We start from the raw sequence: 21792 nt of genomic DNA, 5'->3' as shown, positions 1-21792 counted from the left end.
AGCTCAATGAAATCCCAAGCACATCCTAAGTAACGGTTTACGGCTAACAATCAAATTTCGACGGATCCGTTCTCACCTCACCACCTCTAATCCACACACTGAGACATACAGACAGGTGTGGGGCTATGAAAAGGCCACAGTGTCTCTATACCGAGCTCTGAGAAAAGGTTATTAGACATCATCCAGAACGGGCGGCTGTCTTAGCCAATAAAAAAAGAGAGGCGTGGGTGCGGGGGCCGAGGGGAGGAGGGGGGGGGGAGGGTGGGGTCCAAATTATGGAGTGACAGGCAGATGTCAGGACTCGGCGTACAGGTGAATCCAGATGGGACAGCTGCCAACCCTGACATTTAACTGACATAAACAGCCAGACTCAGCCACGTGCGCACGCACGCTGCTGTTTATGTATATGACACGAGCATGAGTCTGCGTGTGTGACGCGTACCGAGACCGAACGCGAAGGTCAGATGGAATTATATACACACCCACACACAATGTCTGCAAGTTCCTGATGTCCTGGTTATGATTTGAATATGGAGGAGTTAGAGCAGAAGGCTCAGTGACACTGGGACAAGGTGATAGGAGTGGACAGGTGTGCGTGTGTGTGTGCGTACGCCCATGTGTCAGCGCTTTGTGCCAGGACAGCAGGTGGCTAGTCAGAGGACATCAGTGACCTTCTCCTTATCCCTCCCTATACCCTCCTCCCTTTGTCAGTCTCCCCCAACGTCCCCAAGTCCCAATTCATCTCACCCTGTAGTGAGCGCTCGGTCTCTGCATAACAAGTCACGGGCACATCGAGAAGATAAACACAGGTGTGGGTGGTTTATTCATGAACTAGTGTGAGATGCTGTTTTGACACAGTGTTTATGAATAATGTAAACTTGCAGTGTTTTCTCCAAAGAGAAGAAGAGATGGGCAAGAAAGGCCGGACGAGGTGTGGAAAAAATAACTAAATGTGCAAACAGTGTGGTCTTACCTTTAGTGGCTGATGGAAGAAGAGCAGAAGGATTGGAGTAAACACGGAGTCAGGGAGAGAGAGGGGAGGGATGTGGGAGAGGAAAAAAAAAAAAAAAAAAAGCAATGAATGACATTCTTCATTATTGTCAGATGCAACCTGATAACAGCAAGTAGTGAGAACACACAAGCCACACACTCACACTTGGTCTGCGAGGAGAATGTCAGAGTGAGCTTGGCAAAGAGTTCCTTGTTTTCAAATTGGTCCTCTTTTGCACTGGTCCAGAAACTCTTCTCCGAGAGGTCCTCGGGTCCAATCTAAGACGGACACAACGTACGGAGAGTAAAAGAAAAATGAAGATGAGAGATAAACTGTACCGTATGACTACATTTTCCAAAAGTGGTCATTTTTGCACCTGGCAAACAATAACATGAGCAGATAAAGAAGTCAAGAGAACAAAAGGAAGAGGCAGGGGAATGGGTAGTAAAGGGAGGGAGGGAAGGAGGAGGAAGGAAGGAAGAAAGGCACAAAAAGGAAAGCGAGAGGAGGAAACAAGTAGTCATTTTCTCTAATTGTTGCACACTGTCTCTGGCATAAAGCGTCTTCAACTATAGAGTTTCACACATAGAGGCAATGAAAACAATGAAATAGAGAGGGTTCAGATATTTTTACACTTTTTTTTTTTTACCCTCCCCCGTTCGTTTCCCCCTTCCTTCACCCTTACTCGGGCGCTCTTTCACAAAACACAATTAACTTTGCATGTTTTTCTTCACTTTCTGAGTGCTCTTATCAAGGGAAAAAAAATGACGAGAGAAAGGGAAACAGAGAGCGAGTGAGAAAGCAGTGGTAGTAAATTTACAGATATCAGGCCTTTCATTACGGACAAAGCCTCAGGGATGGGTGTAGGACAGAAAAGACAGAGTAAGGAAAGGAAATGTGATATGGGGATGAGCTGAAGGAGCAAGAAAGAAAGCAAGAGAGCATGCAAAAAGGAGGATGAGACCAAGCCAGAAAAAAAAAAAAGTTAATTTAAATTACAAAAGAATACCATCCTTTCTAGCAGCAATTTAATTATCTTTCAGTGGTGCAGTTAAAAGAAGGAGGCTTATTAAAAAGCAATTTCTGTGACATCCTCGTCAAACACTCTCGCCAGCGCAACAGAGAGAAAGAGAGAGAGTGAGCAAGAGACAGAGAGAGAGCGAGAGAGAAGCTAAATGCTGATGAAGTCTGCTGAAGCCATTAAACCGTAGCTTTAGGCTAAAGAAAGACAGAGGGCCGTTTTGATGTTTTAACAATCACAGATGAGAGGGAGGAGAAGAACATGAAGCACGCAGAGATACACATATGCATACAAGTCACTTTAGGTCAGAGTCTCGGTAGAAGTTTGGGCTGCATTTACATGAGCTGATCGTGTTATAATGAAGAGTTCAAACACAGTATGACGTGCTGACTGACAACCGATTCATTTCAAAACTGGTGTCACTGCACTTGACCTTATCAACAAAAAAAAAAAAAAAAATACAACTTTTCAATACTGAAAATGCTTTGAGCCACCTATCGAAGTACAGACCTTACGCCAGTTGGCCCTCTTCAGCTGGACCTCAGGCTTGTACTCCTTTTTAGGCTGGAGCCCAAATGGTAGTGAAGGTGGTGCAGGGGCACCCCAGCCTCCCATGCCGAACGGTGGAGGTGGTGGCATGCCCATCCCCGGTGGCGGAGGAGGAGGCGGCGGTCCTCCCATGCCAGGGAGAGGCGGGGGTGGTGGGGGTCCTCCCATGCCAGGGAGAGGTGGGGGTGGCGGGGGTCCTCCCATGCCGGGGAGAGGTGGGGGTGGCGGGGGTCCCGGCATGCCAGGGAGAGGTGGGGGTGGCGGGGGTCCTGGCATGCCGGGGAGAGGTGGGGGTGGCGGGGGTCCCGGCATGCCAGGAAGGGGAGGTGGTGGAGGAGGTCCTGGAACCAAACAGCAGTGACCTGGTAGAGGAGGAGCAGGTGGTGGGGGTATGTGAGCATGGCCTGGTAGGGGCGGAGGGGGAGGTGGAGGTGGAGGTACACCTGCACTTTGGCCAGGTAGGGGAGGTGCCGGAGGTGGAGGGGGTACACCAGGTGTCGGCACAGGGACGGTAATTGTGACAACTTTAGTTTTGGCCTCTTCCAAATCCTTGGACAGCTTTTCAATCTGCAAAGAAATGAGCAATAATGAAATTATGATAAATATTTTACAAGGGAACATGCTACTGTATATTTTCATACCACGTACAGTATTTTATTATATTAGCAAGTCTTGACTGTATCCAGCGTTTCTTGGAATTTACATTCATTTTGGATCGACTTGGCAATTTCCATTTCCAATAAGATTACATGCCAGCAGAAGAAAAGAGGAACAAAAGAGGGGAAAGAGTGATTAGAGCCTGGGCAGAGCTGAGCTCCGAGAGAGATCGAGAGAGAACGGAGGAAAAGACGCACAAAGAAAAACATAGCGAGATGGAATTAAGTCCACAGAGGAATCACCACAAAAGTTCACAGGAGGAGGACAAACTTCGAATTTAGGAGTGAGGGCGGAAAGATTTTTTATTTCAGGAGTGGAAAACTATTTACAGTATTAAAGTGTCATTAAAGATAGATGATAAGAAAAGATTAACGTTTCTTAGAAAATATACTGTGAATAATTCAAAATGTACATGCATTGAGGTGATTATTTGCTCCATGTTCTTAGGTGTATGAAGCGTAAACATTGTGTATATACAGCGCGTGGAAGAGGTATAACAAATTGTTTGTATGGTTTCCTCTGACTCCGAAAAGAAGACAGCGACAGACACAAAGAGCGTCCGAGCCAGGCCTCCTCAGCGAGGCAGTAGATGAAAAATCAGGCAGCGCATCACAAAGGGGGGATAGCGAAAGATCTCTACATGTGAAGAAATCTTCGGCGGGCAGTGCCTCAAACACAAATGAAGCGAGCCATCTTAGCATGAGAAGCTTGTTTGACGCTTGGCTCGCGATGCCGTTGATGCTTTGGACAACTTCACGGACACGTGTGTGTTTGGGCTCTTGCTCGGTGAGAAGATGACTCTGCTGGCATCGGCCGCATTGGATGAAGCTCCTTTTGGAAGTTGTGTGGTTCTCTAACTGACAGACTGACAGACACGAGAGCGCACAAACACAGAGACGGACACGCGGCAACATCTTCGCGCGGTTATGAGTGCGCACGCGCGCACAGAGGCAGACTGTTCTGGGTCACTCGGCGTGTTGGTGAGTTTGGGTGTCACTGTGCGGCAGAGTCCAGCTGGTGTGGCAGCAGGACACCGACGGCTAAACAACCCTCATATGTGCTTATGAGTGTGTACACACACACACACACACAGACACACACACGTGTATCTTGGCCTTTAAAGTTGCGTTTGTCCCATGTCCATCCTCTCCGACTCTGCCTCTTTGTTCTCTCTTTAGTCACTTTTTATACACCCATTCCCCCTCTTTCCACGTTTCTACTGAGATTCTATACACTCAAGTTATCCACCTCGTTCCCCACCCGTCCCCCTCCACGAATCACACCAACAGACACATCACACAACACACACCACACACCCCCCTTACACACACACACACACTTCTTTCACGCCATACAAGCAGTTGGCTGAATCATTTAAGGCCAGGGGGCTTGTGTGTTTGTGTGGGTGTGCATAAATGTTTGGTAACTTTTTTGGAGCTTAGATTTACAATACTGCACTTGTCTAAGCATTGAAATGTTTCCCTTCTTGTAGCTTTAGAAGAAGTTGTTGTTTTGTGCATGTGTGTGTTTCCAGGACATTTACCAACAGTGGTTTGATTGTGTCTTTATTGAATCTGTCCTAACATTGTGGTTCTTCTGTGCTGACCACTGCATGAAATAATGATGGGGAAAAAATATATAAGTCTGTTTGTAGTGGTTTCTAGTAGTGAGATACTGGGTGCAACTCACTTTTAATTTCATGGATTTATTCATTCACTCAAAGTGATTATTTCAGAATTTGAAAAGCTATTATTAAAGTTTCCACAATGAGCTTACTAGTTCACAACCGCGCACTGACTGAAGTGTGCACCGAATATATGTACCTGTTTTTCCAAACCGCTCAGCTGCTGCTGTAGCCCCTCGTTCTCCTTTTCTCGCTCCTGCTTGGAAGAAGCCAGCTGTTCCTTTTCTTGGCTCAAGTCCTGCAGCTTCTGTTCGTAGTCACCCTCCAGTTTCTTCATCTCCACCTGCAACTCGTGGCGTGCCGTCAGCTCTGCATCCAGCTAGTAAATATGGAGAGAGACGCGGTTAGAGAAAGACTCAGTCTTCAGCATTCTAAAAACACTCTGAAGACCTTGTTTTGGTTGCTTTAAGAGTTTTGTGTCATGGTGGCTTTAGAAGGACGTTGTCTTGAAGGCAACAAAAGGGACATTCCTGACTAACACTCACTAGAAAGTAGAAGCACCACAAACTACATCCATCAAAATGATCATACAGTTGAATTACCATCTTTCTTATGAGCTACAACCTACTGATTTATTCCTACTTTGATTTATTCCAATGAAAATAATGGAAATTATAATTCTGTATTAAAAAATACAAAAATAACAGTCTGTATTATTCTCCCAAGATTAAAATCAGGTTCGCCCACAGAGGATTCTGTGGCAAAGAAGCATTAAAAGTGTAAATTCTAATTATTTAATAAACATTTAAAGGATGACCAGGAAGTAACATCGCAGTTCTCCCCTGAAATCTGTGAGGGGTTCTGTTAAAGAGGCAACTTATATCTCAAAGACCTGCAGAAGCACTTTTTTTGCACTCTAATACTTAGACTTTCATTGTGTAATTCAGTCAGAAAATTTGTGTCAAATATCGAATAAGCATGCTCCACTGCATTTGTACGAGCACAGGTCTCAGTTCTATTTTAAAGCCTTCATCTCCACGAAAACGAGAGAAGCAGTTTACCATCCATTTTCAACTCATAAAAAATTTGAAGGATTCTGCTTGTAGGACACTTGACAAACAGGATAAGAGTATTTAAACAGATGAATACACGGAGACACAGACACATATGGCTGTTTAATTTGCAGACAGCCGATCTACTGCTCTCGCTGTCAGCGTCCTGACAGCCTTATCCCTAATTCCTGCCAAAGAGACTGCATGCAATTACCCCATCACGCACAACCAGCACCAGGGTGTGTATGGTCACTGAAAATGAATCGGCGAGTGCTCGTGTAATGGGTGCTTGCGCGGACGTGCGGGCTTTCATATGATCCCGTGTGAGACCGCGTGTCTTAATGTGTGCATGAATGAAGGCTAGTTTCAGCCCGCACTTTGCAATTATCTTGTCACGGGGACAGAAACATCAGGGTAGCAGAACACCACAATCAAGGCATTTACCCTCTTGTGCGAATGTGTATATCTGTGTTCTTTCCATTTTTTTTTTTTCTTGCCTGTTAGAGCATTTGGCTGTCGGGGTGGCTGTCAGATGTGTGTATGCTCATTTTCTTAGTCACCCTCTGTTCCTCCCTATTTCTCATTTGTCATTCCATGTCAGCCAGACACCAGTCACATACATTTCTATTAGAACTCAAATGTGTCTGTGTGTATACAGGGCGGGTGAAATATTAGCTTTTACAAAGTATAATTTTCCTTCGTGCCTATATGACTGTAATAGCTTGCTTCTGGGTTGACATGTCTGCGGTGTGAGGCATGCCGTCATTGTGCATTCCTGTGTGCGTTTCACCTTTTTCCCCAGCTCACTGGCTTTGGCCTCGCTGGCTTCCACCTTGTTCTGGTCCACCATATTGTCTGCGGACAAAATATAGGGAAAGATAAAGAGGAAAAAAGAGGTGGCAGATAAGTATTTCGACAACACACCAACACACCTGCACACGTCTAGCCGCGAAGTCATTGTACCCTTCAGTCTGGCACATGCTGTGTGCTCACATTAATTCACAAACAGACGCGTACACACAGAGCGAGCGTGCCATCTGTCTCCCCGTTCTTCCTTTATCAGACTCCTGAAAGTCAAGATCTATGCGCCGATTGTGGAGGCATCTCATTACAATAGGATGCTACGTGTTGCACGCCGCTCCTACACCTCATTTCCCTTTAAGCCTCCAATAAACAACCTTTGTTTGACTGTGTACATGTGCGACAGAGGAGGGAGCACGGCAATTTCACTCGGCATACAATAAATCTAACCAAACTTCTCGTTCCTTTTGGAAGGGAGAAATATAAAGGCTGCGGGAGAGTTATGCATAATCAGTGATTCAGCCCGGCAGAGGACGGGTTAGAAGGACACAGACTGACCAACAGGGTACTTTATGGAATAATTGCAGGGTCTACAGGTGGTTCAGTGCTGAAGGGCTTACCAAGCATGTGAAGTAAAAGAGCTAATTAACATGAAGATGAATGCCACAATGTCACTGGATCAAAGACAGCTAATCATGATGCCCAGGAGGAGGAAACATGCAGAGAGAGATGGCAAAGATAGAAGGCTGCGAAAAACAGAAAACGAAGAAACCCTATGAAGTCGCGAAAAAAAAACATGAACCGTACAGATTGGGAAGTGATGAAGAACGAATCTCCTTCAGCCGCACTGAAAATATAGCTGGTGGAAAAACGAGGTGAAGCCATGCAAGAGTGTACATATCTTTAATAAGCTGCTAGGCAAGGCAAACCAAATGTGAAGCTGAACGTTTTAGCAGATGAAAGGACCTCACTATAATACACCAATTCATACACAATTTCAGGGTGTGTATTTGTGTATGAATTTACATGGTTATTGGATATGTAATGGATTGGGGTGGGGGTGGGGTGGGGGGCTCTTCTGCTAAATGGGACAAACTTCGAATAGAGAGCACTAAGGGAGACAGAATGTAGGGGAAAAAAAACTGTGCTGAATTTCAGAGTTCAAAGAAAAACACTAAATAATGCATGCAGGGCAGAATTGGGCTGCTTTCCACCAATAATAACTCTGGCAGCCTTAAAGGAGGCCAGCCAGCCTGTGTGTGTGTGTGTGTGTGTGTGTGTGTCAGGACGCATTTAGAAGCAGTGCAATTAGAGCCTCCTGCGGTGAGCAACGGAGACCTGCCATAAAGAGCACTGAACTCCTGAGACACGGCTCGCACCTCCATCCCGCCATGGTTCAGCTTACTATATTCAGTGATCATTTAGAACTGCCATTCAAGTCTGTAAATCCTCACGCGCATGTACCAGAAAATTCTACATTTCAAGTTTGTATTCTGTGGAGAGTGACAGAAAATGGATCACATGGATCAGCGGCCAACATAAAGTGGGCTTTAAGCCCCCTTCCCCGCGACACCTTTTCCGATGTCGGATTAAGGTCTGTGTCCAACCTTTTCTGCGACTTTCCAAAACAGACATTCTGACATTCATACCCACTTCACATCGTGATCGGCCGACTGTCTGCTTATCTCTCTTTTTACATTTGCTAGACTATCTGCGGCAACCTTCATGGTTACTGCCAAATGCAACACAATGCATTTCATCCTGGAGAGACTATCTGAAAATGTGCATCCTTATCCCTATACTGAAATAGCATCACATCTCCTCCGTCTCTAGGGCTGCATTTCAGTTCGTTTTTTGAGTGTGGCCATTTACATCAGGTATGAATGCTCTTTATTCTTCAATGTGGTCAGACGCAGACATTACAAACCAGTTGTCACAGACCATAAACCGGCCCTATGAACCCCACAGAAAAGTCTGTCAGTCCTGTAGCTGGTGAAGATTTTGGGTCCCTGCCACAGGAGCGAATGAGATGCAAGCAGACACATGAACCTGGGCACAGCTGCCTTATTATTATACACTGCAGAGGAGTATTGGACAACACATTGTCTGAAAGTTGTCATCTAACCAAAACCAGTTTGGGCTTACTGAGCTTGAAAAAGTTTGTCAAAATTAATTATACAACCGACTGATGCCGTTAAAACCTGTAGCACAGTTCAGGCCAAACTACTGCACACTCTCTCTCTCTCTCTCTGGCTCCACCATGTGGTGGTTTAAGGAACTCTGTCAACTATGTAAATGCACTGCATAAGGTGTGTGTTGCCAAATAAACATTAAATCACATATGGTGGGTATATTGTAATTGACAGCAACACAACAACAGTGCAGGTTAAATGTGCATATAAATGCAATTAGCACTGAAAGTTGACACCTCACCTGTAGTGAGCAACATTTAATGTTTGTGGTCCATGTGACTTGTATTGCATGCATATTGCTCTATTGTTGCGCCCGGAGCATCATGTACACCGTGAATATATTGTGTAGTGTAGTCGAACAACTCACTTATCAACTCTTCAATGTTCAGCTGTAGGTGACGACACTTGAAGTCAGGATCCGCCCCATTTCTGTGAAGTATGATCTGACTGATACACTCATCTATCAACTTGTAGTACTGAGGCCTGCGGGAAAGAGAGCGAGATGGGTTTATAGACAGATGGATTAGGAGACAAAGAAAAATAAATTGAGACAGGAAAGATGAGATGTGAAGGGAAGAAGGTGACAACAGAGAATTTATGTGCGATGCAAAAAAAAAAAAAAAAAAAAACGATAGTGAATGTGTAACTCTCCACAAGACTTTGTGTGGCGACAAAAAAACGTGCTGTATGATACACGTGATGACTACAGCACGCCGCAAATGTATGTCGTCAACACTGCATCTCTTAAACCAGCGTATGAGAAATCTGGCACATTATGAGAGTAGACGACCGGCCTGACAAAGAGCAACTAGGTTCATCTGTTGAGACAAATGTGTGAACACAGTTGCTTTGTCACTTTGTCTTTGCGACTGAGATTGGCTGTCTGTGCGAGCAAGACGGTTTGAATTTCTTGTCACAAAGATTGATTGTGTGCAACTGTTTTCGTGCGACTGTGCTGGTTTACGTCCAGCGCCCCATGTCTGATCAAGCCAACTTCACAGAGACACTCAATTTTGGAGGTGTCTTATTCCCTGACCCCATTAGATGCTGCCAGAGTCAAAAACTCAATACTTTATTTATTCTGTCTCCCTCGCTCCCTTGTCTCTCGCTCTTAGTCATTCTGCCTTTGTCTCACGCTTATTCCACCCTTTCACTACACTTCAAGTTCTTTGTTTTTTTTCTCTTTTCCTCAAAAGCTTCGATGGAGCGAGAGAGACATCTAGTGTCATTGTGGAAAACTGCTTCAAAGTGAAACAGATTTGTATCTGGTTATTCATCCAAAATCTGGCAATCGGCATGATCTTGACATTCGATTCAGACACGGCCTCAGTGGAAAAGGGAGGTTGGAAGGCCTCACATCAGTACATACATAAAGCACAGCACTGCAATTTTAAAGTAAATATTGTGTACAGTCTGTGTACGTGCCAAATATGGACATGGCGTACAACCATACATTACATGTGTAATTCCACTTGGGATTGAAAGAAACGGGGAAAAAAATGAAAAAAGGGCAAAGCATCAGAAACTCCTTCTAGCAATTTACATAAACTCTCAATTTCTTCTTCACAATTATCTCACCCTCCACCTCCCTTCGCCTCTCATCTCTGTAATTACCAAGCTGTATTTTCTGCCACTCTACAGCTCCCCCCCTCCCATCCCCACTTCCTGTCTCTCTGCAGAGTCCATTAGAGACCACCTCTATTGTGTTGGATCACCTGGATGGAAAAAAAGCCGAATAGGAGAGAAGGATGGAAGAGACGGGGGGGAGCTAAAATGACTTCAGCTGGGACCATTTGTTTAGACCAGCCTACCTTTCTCCGCTTTCGCAATTTATTCCCCAAACCGTGTTAAAAATACACCCCAATTCCCTGCCTGTTACCACAGGAGAAACACCACACCAACAGCTCGACTAACTAAATTCAAATAGGTGCATCTCCGCGTGCTTTTGTGTGTTTCGGAATAATAATTTATTTTTGTGTTAGCGAGTATGAATATGAAAACGACGCCTCTCCTGTTTTTTCAGCTAAAACTACAAGGGTTTTGAAAGACAGAAGGATCCACATTAGCATATTTCTTGTGATAAGACATGATGGTGCTCGTTTCTATTAAAATTGGGTTGCACTTCTTTGCATGCATTAATTCCACTGCTTTAGAGTGGTGCTCTGGAAAACAAACAGAAGTTTATTCCTTCAGTGGTCTTACTTCAACCTATTTTAGCCATTTCCTCTGTTCGCTTTCTCCAAAGCTCTCGTATTGATTAAACTGGCACGTTTAGAGCATCCCATCTGTTGCAGGAAGATTTTTCCTGTCCACCTGGGAATATGCTAATTTATCAACTGTGCAATGCCTTGTACGTCTTTTTGTGTGCTGAATTAAGAGTCCGGACGATTCCATGCCCACAAATGACAATTTACGTAATAAAAGAACAGTGATATATAAATACCAGATAGCATCATATTTAAATATGTGAACGTGTGAAAAGAGATGCATGTGTGAGTGTGTGCATGTGATACCTGGCCCAGTAATCCGTACGGATCAGTAGCAGGTGTTGCATCAGGGACAGGAAGTGGGTTTCGGCCTTGGAGTCCTTGACAGTGTTGACTAAGATATCAAACACTTCCTTCACATCAGTGAAACAAATCTGTTAAGGCTCAACTGACACAATCATTAGAAGTGTTGGAAGAATAAATATTAGATATTCCACAAAACATCCTCAACAGTTGACAGTCAGTCTATTTAATAAACCAACTTAGCTGTACATCTTACTTATCATCACTCAGAACAATGTCTGGACCCTCAGACAATGACCCTCTTTGGTGGCTTATTTAATATCCGATTTGACTGATTTGATGTCCTGAAAATGCAAGGACAGCAATGGAACGTGGGAAAGAGCCTTTACACAAGGGCAAAAGGGCCAACACAATTGTCGTGTGAAATAAAAATCAGACAGAGATCAGACTAGTAGTCGTTCCCATATTTCTGTATATTGATATATAAAGTGTAATTTAACCTAAACACAAACTAGACTTTATCAAACTATAAATATGATTAGTATCAGGCAGGTATGTTCTTGGTTCAGTTGGTTCACACTGTAACACATTGTTATTGTGTATATTATAGAAATAAGCAGGCATCATACAGTGATGCGTGAGGAAGGCAGACTATGTTTTTTTTTTTGCATGGGTTACTCTTGGGAGACACCTGGTGTTGAAAACTGTAACTGCAAGTTAAAAGTAGAAAAGAGAACTACTAAATAAATTCCTTTTCCGTCAGTACAATCTGTCCCCAAATGCCACATTAGTTCTAAGCTCAAAAAGAGAAGTCAGAGACAGAATTATTCAGGTTCAAAAGTGGTCAGATATGAATCTATCTATTTAGTGAATGTATAAAAAGTGAATGTATAATAAGGACAGATTATTTTAATTTGCAACAGAGCGGAGACTTTCTGTGTTTGGATGTTTAACTGTTATTTTTCAGGCAAGTGAAATATCCAGAAAATTATAAGCATTATAAAAATAAGGATTTTTACTAAAGTTTAGTAAAAAGGATCAAACTGTAGGGATTTTGGTTCTGCTGTAAATGATCAATAAACAAGATAAAATTGGGCTGTATGTGGCCCCCAAACTAAGATGAGTTTGACAGCCCTGTTTTAAAGGATATCAATCATCAAACTGTCAGACCTCGCTTTGAATATTAAGTAGCAGAATAAACGAGAAGCAAAATAAGGCAATATGAGGCTATGATGAAGAACAAACTTAAACATATGTCACTTCCTACAACTTTTTGCTTTTGCCTCTGTCTTACTTAGTTTTACATTGTCCTTCATTTCGACCTTTTTGCGGCACCAAACTTTTACCTTACTTAATCACTATTGTAATGGGATTGTGTTTTTGGCCCTCAACAAAAACTCTTGCTCTCCAGGACAAAAAATGTGCACGCTCTTTTTGGTCATTCTTGCAATCATGAGTTTCTGATTCTGGTTGCCAGCGTAGCTACATACCCTATTCAATGACCATGGGAATGATCACTGGGTGATTGAAACTAGCTGCTGTAATCAACTTCCTCAGGTGCATTTGAAGAAAGAAGCAAACTCGGTCACTATTGATCCTTTGGTCTTTTAAGGAACTATACGGGAGGAATACAGATTTTGTCATGGGGATCTTCCTCATTTTAAGTGACAAAAAGTAGATTTACAGCTTCAACAAAGGAACAATTTTGCCCAAAGGATATTCCATTTCGGTGCGGATGTCATCAAGACGTGCTTTGAGGTCCTCAGAGTCATCTTCAGCCTGCTCATCAAACACCGTGAGTTGCACCCTCAGCTCTTCATTTTCTATCGTCCGCACCTCCTGCAGGGAAAGGGATGGGATGACGGCGGACGGATGAAAAGGCACAGGAGAGGAGGGAAAGAGGAGGGTGACAGTCAAACATTTTGAGTTTGGACAGTTGAGAAAAAAAGTTTTTCATAAAATGTGTGTTTGTCAGCACATCAGGAAAACAGGGGTTGAGACAAGAAAGGTAAAAAGAGCAAGGCTGTGAAAATGTATGTTGTTGCACCATCACTTTGGGAGACAGATCAAAAGAGTGCTTTCTGTACCCTAAGCAGCTCTTTAAGTCCCAGTCTTAGCAGTTCGGAGCGAATATGGATTCTGAAGTCCAACTCTTCTCCCCTGCTGATCAAGGCGTTGATCAGCTGCATGCAGCCACCCTGCAGAAAACACATCAGAAAGTCAGCTTCACAATTAAGACTTGATGGATTAGACAGATGAAAACTGTGAAAAACTTCTACAATAAGTCAGCTGATTGAGTCCTTTCGCTGTGGTCTACATCAATTTGGTTGGCATCGTTTATCAAAGAAAAACACACATGGGGATTTAAATTTTAAAGAGTGCGTGTGCCTCTGAATGCGTACCTTCAGCGCTATGTTGGGATTGTTCAGTCCAGCAAGGAGAGGCTGAAACCTCTCAATTTCCCGTCTCTCAGCCTCTTCTGTAATGGCCTCCAAAACACGCTCATGACTGCAAAAAAAATAAATAAATAAAATACACATCGTATAAAGGAATACTAAAGGTATTGAGATCAAATGACACTAAATACAAATTAAAATTACCACAGCATGACAGAACATTGTTCAATTACTGATATCAATGTCAAGTTGTCAGTCTTCACCAACAGAGCACTTCACAACTGTCAGTTGGTAAAACGCTGAACATTCAGCTAGTGTTTCACAGCTATATTGTAATAAAGAGTTGTCTTGCCAAAGTCTGCAATTTTTGTGTTCAACTAAATGACACGTTGTCAAGATTTCACTGAAGCTTACAGGTTGTCGGAATGTTCCAAAATGGAGATGGCAGAGAGCAGCTTGACAGCATCCACCATCATGTGAGGCACACGAGGGTTGATGGCTTTGACCAGCAGAGGGATTCCCTCGTCTGACTCCAGCATGGATTTAAGACCATACTAAAGGAAAGAGAAAGAAGAATGAGGTTAAGTCATTTAGGGTTGTTGTTTTTTTTTTTTTTAAGCAGGGCTTTTATTTATCAAATTACAGTGTTTATATCACACATGGACAAGACAAAATGTAAACTGAATGTTGCACATTTTATTTTGACGGGTTGGGTGTAACCTACTGACAAAAGCTCTCACTTTAAAAACCACTACAAGTCACCTAATTACCATCTACAGCGTATAGTATCACTATGGGCTGTAATTAGTCACAGTGATCCCACTAAGGCAACGAGATTTATTATTTAGTCCATGTAAGATTTACAACTAAATAATACACACTGATTAATCTTCAATAAAGAATGAAAATAGGAAATTATTAAATCACCTTTAACAATATGTAACAATATTTGTTGGTCTGCAACGTTATTCGCTTTTTATGATTATTATCTTAGCTAATCTATGTATTTATTAGGTGAAGAGGTGTCCTTTTAAAGTGCAACACACAAACACCTCCTATTTATTAAAAAGAATGACAAACTCTGAACAGATTTCATTAATTGTCAAGCATCAGGGACATCAGTGCACTCAATATTCCACACGTCCTCAAAGGTCATCAGTGACAGCTTTCACTGCACTGAACTGACCCCAGGCAGTCGCACTGAGTCACAACGCCATCTAGTGGAAGAACTACTACACTACAACAAAGGCAGGGTCTTACCTTGTTATTCATAAAGGCTTTTAGACAGCGAATGATCTCGTGTTGACATTTCACTCCGTTTATTCTAGTTGGTGAATGAGAAAGAAGTCAGACACAATAACGTATCACAAACTCATCACTAGAAAGTGCAGTTGTTTTCTCTGTGGTTTAAGTGACTTACGGGAGCTCGTCTTTATCCTCCTGTAGTCTTTTGAGCAGATTTAGAAGCAGAGCCAGCCCCTCGTTGCCAAAATTCTGGACCCAGCTGGGAGTGACAAGAAAACATAATTAGAAAGGGCACTTTCATGTTTGGCATTTCCATTTTCAATGGGAAAGACATTGTTTTTGTTGCAATTTAATCAGTTTAATCATTTTGAAATACTGACATATAGCAGACCTCATTGTTTAGAGGAATATACTGTTGATGGTCAAACTCTGTCTAACTTTACCTACAACGTTCGGAGCAGCAAAGATTTGATCATCTGTGATATACTGCCCAACAGATGGAAGTGATTTACTTCAACATCAAAAGGAAACTTTTTTTTTCTTACTAGCACTGATTCCACAAAAATATCAAGACATGAAATATTCAACTTTAAGAAAAAATAAGTGCAGCCTCAGCCCCAGTAGTTAGACTTGCCCCATAGCAGAAAACTATTTGACTTTTCTTGTTCTTTTCTTACTTTTTGAAGACATTTGTTTAAATATACCACACTATTCTACAAAGCAGTATACTTATTTTTTTAGAGAATTGTTTGGCTGCAATTAAAATAAAACTGTTCATGAATGACCATGTGTATCTGAACATCTTAATGGGGCGGCTGTGTGTGAGTAGAGGATGTAGTCCACAAACCAGACACATGCCTAATTGTTCTTGAGCAATTCACAGTGTGAATATGCGTGTGCTTGTGTGAGTTAATGGGTAGACGTGTCACTGTGACTGTGAATTGCTTTGAGTGCCAATAGATAGAAAAGCACAATAAAAAAAACACGAGGCCACAGCAATTCTGAGTGGCCTTTCTTTGATTTTTAACAAGCCAAGAATTCGATCCTGCACATAGCTTCTATGTTTCCTTGTGATCAAGGCAACACTTTATGGCCATAACCTCAGAGGACTGCCAGCTGCAAACCCCTGCAAAGTCTCAAAAGCATAAAGACCGGGTTGCAATCCACAAAAACACAAGAAATGAAACTGCTAGAGTTAGTTTTAGGAAATGATGAAATCAGATTTCAAGAGAAAGAAACAACTAGGCAGTTGGAAGGTCACGGAGTGTGTTATGAGGAACTGTTTATGGGTCGAAGAAAACTTTTATGTTGGACTGTGGACTCATAAACTTTTGGAATAACATATTTAATTTGACTGCCTCTACCTAAACTAAAGACTAGAGTACATGCATGCTCTTTACCTGACAGGGTTGTTATTGAGTGAGACTCGTAGAGATTCCAGACAGTTCAGCAGCGGTGTGTCTCTGTAGTCTGACTTCAACTCCTGAATGTACATCATGGCTGATTTGGAGCTCTCCTTCTGGTTTTGGCCCTAATAAACAAACACAAACAGTCACAGTGGGAACAAAAAAAAAAAAACCCTTGTGTTCTGCATTTGCTTTGTTAGACATTATAATTGGCAGTATTTCCACAAGAAAGGAAACACTAAGGCATTAGGGACAGCAGTCAGAAACAATTACACATTTTGATTTGCAGAACCACACGGTGCCGGGTGAGGATGAATCTCTTAATAGTCTTATTTTACAGCTGAATGAATTGAATTAGTACCCATGTGTATTAGACATCGTAGGCCTGTAAAGCTACTTGCTTCTCAGCATATTGTCTCACCTGCTGCTCCTGAAATATTTATTGTTTAACTACAAGAAAAATAGCTGGTCTCACCAGAGATGGTGAAATATATCAACAGTGAAAACATATGTATAACATTTAAATATAAGCGTCCAGTCTTAACTTACGAAGTAAATGATATTCTTAAACACAGGAAGGACTTTAATACAGATTTATCTGAACTTTAAGATGAGTGTTGCTGTATGATCAGGGCATTCAGTTCATAAGAATATGAGGTCTATGAGGAATGTAAAGTCCCAAATGTTTCATAACTTGTGCTGATTCCAGTAAAAGGGGGAAGTAAGAAAAATTGTATTATCTGTATTTATTTAGGTACTGACAGCTTTAGATGTGTGCAGGTACTGGGAGACCATCTCTCGTTTGATCATGATGTCTTTCTGTCTCAGAGGCTGCTGCTTTTCTTCATTCAGGTTCATATCCACCTAGAGGGGAAAAAACAAGAGGAAGGAACGAAGGATGAAGTGACACAGTCAAGCATTTAGCATTTAAGTCAAGCATTTAATATACAAAAAGTATCATCAAGCACATCCTTATCCATACTGAATTAAAACAATTAAAGAATTGTGCTGAGATGTGTGTCAGCTACTAATTAAAACCGAGGTAGATGTAAGAGGCTCAGGTTAAAAGTTTGAGCAGCTTTGGTTTTTATTTTACAGTCCTTCACATTTTCCGTCAAAACATCTCCACGTAGAGCAAACACAGAACTTTTAGAATTCTGGCTTTTCTTTAAACACCGTGTCATGTTGTCAGATTTAAGCTGAAGGTAACCAAGGGCAAGTATATTTTTCACTAGGTGTTCAGACAAAGCTGAATCTTTCACACGCGACTGTCTTTCTTACCAGCATCTGCTCGAAGAGCTCCAGCACGTATTCGTCGGAGTGATCATTCAGCATGGCACTCTGAGCATTGATCTCATAGTTGGCAGCTGAAGAGTGACGCTGGCCTGGTATTTGGCCAGGCTTCTCCTTGTCCTTTTTCATCCTCATGCTGGTGAAACGTTCCAGCTGGATTAGCAAACAACGTGACACAAGTTAGACGAAAGTAGCACAAAGCCTCGCTTCCATCTGTTATCTTTGTGCTATCTGTGATGTTACACCCTATAGCACTATTTCTACCTTAGTTTGAGGATGTTTCATTAGCCCCTTTCAGACTTGCAACCCTTTCCAAAAGGCGTTGATCATTATCACTGTGCAGTGAATGACATAATGGTAAGTTTGTGAAGTTGAAGTAAACGCAGCAGCACAAGATTTGCAATGAGAGAGAATAAAAGGCATTTTTTATTCTTCTTATTCTTCCTTATATCAGTGTAAAATAAGTTGAACCCTGAAACACTTTGGAAGAGAACATTTTAGGGTCCAGAGATGTATACTGTATATTGGCATGTTCTCTTTTAGTTTGCTTTTTATATACAGGATAGTTTTTATATATTTTATATAGTCTTACTTGTTGCACATTTTTGTTTACATTTCCTGTTTAGCTGCCTAGGCCTTTGAGGAAGGCAATTTCAACCATATATTGTGTTGCACATGTCAGAATTGACAGTAAAGTTGACTTGACTTGAAGACTATTCTCAGTTACAGTCTATGTGTCTCTAATGATCATCTGTACCAACTGTGCGGATGAATTAATAAACATCCAGCATGTTTTACATACAAAATGTGTGCAACGGGAATTGACAGTCCCATGCAACAGATTCTGATTGAAATATTTCAACAGACTCACTGTCAGAAATGCTGAGGACTGCTGACTGGGATCGTTAAGAGTACAACAGCAAATAGGCTTTAAAGACTGAGAAATAAAGCTGTTTTTTTTTTTTCCTAACTCCCTCCATCTCTCTCACCGCTCTCAGCTCCCTACCAGGTGCCAAATATCGCACTGGCACACAGCTCTTGCCATAAATGTGTTGTTGTGTCTGAACTGAGCCGTATGAAACCTTAAAAGTCTGGTATGTCTGAATGAGACACAGCTGTCATCTGCCTGACAAAGCCGGCGATGTTTTTATGTTTTATGTCTGAAAGGGGCTACTGAATACAAAAGCAGAAACCTAACAATGTGAGATAATGATTAGGGATTAGCAATGACAAAGAGTTTTTAGAGACAAAAAGCCACACAAAGCCAGGATGCAGCAAACACTGCAGAAGTATTGATTTTAGCAAACAACGGGACGTTTCCTTTGGTTTGACTTTAATGACTTTGTGTGGTTAACTGCCAGTAATTGCATTGTATGTTAATATAATAATCACATTAAAAACACAAAACAATGTCAATCTTAGGGAACATGTAATCTTGGCACATATCAATATAGTGACCCTCCATAATGATCTCTAAATGGAAATCTGGCATTCTCCAGTCAAAAGACAATGGAGGCATCACCAGTCTATGTGCCAAACATTTCATGCTGTCAGTGTGCATCTTGAACACATGCACATCCAACTAGAGAAAAAAAAACAAGACTAAACACATATACTTAAAAACAAGTGTGTTATGTTAGATTAGACCCGTGACAGACAGTGACATGACAGTGAGTTGGTTTGAGTGAAGCACACAGGTGACGGCAAGAGGTCATAACAAACCTACCTCATCAGGAATCAGGCGTTTGAGTTTCTGTAGAAGAATGAATGAATGGCAAGGAGAAAAGTGGCAAGGAGAGGTAATGAAGGCCACATGGCATGGAAAAGGAATCACAAGGAGGAGGAGGGAGAGAAAAAGAAAGAATCCATTAGACAGAAATTATTCTTGTCAGTAAACCATTCCAAATTACACCAGGGCAGAGGGAAACACCAGTTATAGTAAAGACATAATTCAGTTCATCATTGAGCAAATAGCAAAATTAGGGTAAAACATTCCAAGTTGAAAGTGGCCCATTGGGAAAGATGCAGTAGAGCAGAGTGATATTAAGGAAAATGTACAGAGGAGAAAGTTGAACAAATACAAGAAAAGAAAAAGTGCTTTCATGCCTGTACCACTAGATGTCAGGCTAAACCCAATATTGTTCCAATAGGACACTATGAAGTCCATCACAGGACAAAACATAACACTTTACCAAACAAGGCCCAACCACACCACAAAACATTGCAATATCATTCAATAATATTCTCTAATAGAATAATAAGATAAACCATTTGTATCTCAATGTAAATCTCCAAAAACAAGTTAAGTTGTTTAAAATTGAAGTGAGACAATATCGAGGTTTATTTTTCTATAACAGATTTATTTAGCATTGAAATACCAAGGTTTTGACAGAAGACAGATAATTGCAAAATGCATTGCGACTCTAATTGGCCCTTGTTCTGGCGTGGACTAGTATTCAGCTTTGTGTCAGAGGGTCAAGAGGTCAAACACAGAGCGGGATGATCATCAAGCCTTCTCATTTAAGAAATGTGCACCCACACACACACACAGAGGCACACACACTAAACACAGTGCTACTGGCACATGATTCTCTTAACCTGTCATTAGCTAAAAGGTAATTACAGGGGTGCGTTTCTGTGTGCTCAACTTTTAGACAAAATCTACATAGACCATTTTACCGTGTTATGTTGTTCAGAAACCTATATTTAAAAATACTTGTTCAACTTAAATCATTTTAGGAATCGAGGTACAGGATAAATGCAGGCAAAGTACATACGTAGACCCGCTCCTGCGCAGGAAAAGGTAGCAATTAAGGCTCTTTTATAGTAATACGGGACCTTGACACCGTAACCTACACGGTGGTGGAAACCATTTGTGCTTGAAGCAAAACATGTTGTCCCTGCATTGCTCCTTTTCCATCTCATATGTGAACAATCTTTGTCAATATACCAGGGAATCTTTGAAAATACACTAAGGTTAATAAGTCTGTTTGAGTAGATTAAGTCGCATTATTCGTAATAAAATTTGAATGTCTGAGCAGATTACGAATAAGCACCTTAACTTTAATTATGAAAGACGTCTCCCTTTTTAACTATTAGACATTTCTAATCCCAGATTTAGACAAACGCTACACAATACATCCTTTCTTTTTCTACTTATCCATTTGTAATTCTTGTAAATGATCTAATTCAATTAGGCTGAGGGAGTCAAGGTTGGTGTTTTGTTCTTGTTTTTTACCTCCAGGTCTCTCTCAGTGCCTCTCAGCTGTAAGCTCAAGACTTGCAAAGTATCATGGAATTTGAAAACACTAAAAAGCAATTGAACAGACTGAGAAACACAATGATGTTGGAATGCACTGGGTATGATTTGATCCGACTGCTTTGTCTGCTGCTGTTGACTATGAACAAGCTAAACCCAATAATACTAAACCCTAGAAAATCCACTTATTAATGCCCATTTACTGTTAAACACTAAAAGCTGTGAAGAAAGCAAATGCAGCACAAGTGTACTACCTCCAAATAAACATGTATACCACATTCAAATTAATTAAATTGAGGAACTACAAAATTCCCTCTGGGAAATTTTAAAAGGGCCAAAGGGAGCTACTGCTGGGGGTACCGTCTCTGTCAAAATGGGAGTTAGCACACTTTGCCTACATTGAGCACAGTTAGTGCATTTAAACCAAATTTAGCATAGTTAACACACATTTAGGACTGTTAGCTCACTTAAACCACATTTAGCAGAGTTAGCCTACAGTTAGCACAGTCAGCCCACAGTTAGCACAATCAACCCACATTTAGCAGAGTTAGCCTACAGTTAGCACAGTTAGCCTACAGTTAGCACAATTAACCCACATTTAGCAGAGTTAGCCTACAGTTAGCACAGTTAATCCACAGTTAGCACAGTTAGCCTACAGTTAGCACAATCAACCCACATTTAGCAGAGTTAGCCTACAGTTAGCCTACAGTTAGCACAATTAACCCACATTTAGCAGAGTTAGCCTACAGTTAGCACAGTTAGCCTACAGTTAGCACAATCAACCCACATTTAGCAG

General features: G+C 41.7%; 1 protein-coding gene across 3 annotated transcripts in view; it reads right to left on the bottom strand.

Annotated features, from left to right (window-relative positions):
* The window catches only part of LOC125007688 (protein diaphanous homolog 1), an 86375-nt gene that overhangs the window by 49212 nt on the left and 15371 nt on the right, over positions 1–21792 (bottom strand). For 2 of the 3 annotated variants that reach the window (XM_047584429.1, XM_047584426.1), the window contains exons 2-18: positions 19464–19490; positions 17726–17890; positions 17207–17308; positions 16439–16569; positions 15214–15297; positions 15054–15117; positions 14208–14347; positions 13800–13905; positions 13485–13595; positions 13118–13236; positions 11401–11517; positions 9255–9370; positions 6685–6749; positions 5042–5221; positions 2523–3128; positions 1155–1269; positions 974–982 (exon numbers count right to left, since the gene is read on the bottom strand). In XM_047584429.1, the coding sequence (XP_047440385.1) occupies positions 974–982; positions 1155–1269; positions 2523–3128; positions 5042–5221; positions 6685–6749; positions 9255–9370; positions 11401–11517; positions 13118–13236; positions 13485–13595; positions 13800–13905; positions 14208–14347; positions 15054–15117; positions 15214–15297; positions 16439–16569; positions 17207–17308; positions 17726–17890; positions 19464–19490 (2257 nt within the window). The remainder of the gene's footprint in view (positions 1–973; positions 983–1154; positions 1270–2522; positions 3129–5041; positions 5222–6684; positions 6750–9254; positions 9371–11400; positions 11518–13117; positions 13237–13484; positions 13596–13799; positions 13906–14207; positions 14348–15053; positions 15118–15213; positions 15298–16438; positions 16570–17206; positions 17309–17725; positions 17891–19463; positions 19491–21792) is intronic. The other variant, XM_047584427.1, reaches the window with a different exon arrangement.

The sequence above is a fragment of the Mugil cephalus genome, chromosome 5, assembly GCF_022458985.1.
Source record: "Mugil cephalus isolate CIBA_MC_2020 chromosome 5, CIBA_Mcephalus_1.1, whole genome shotgun sequence".
Lineage (NCBI taxonomy): Eukaryota > Metazoa > Chordata > Actinopteri > Mugiliformes > Mugilidae > Mugil > Mugil cephalus.
Note: the sequence above shows the minus strand (reverse complement) of the source record. Positions and strands in the feature narration are given on the sequence as shown.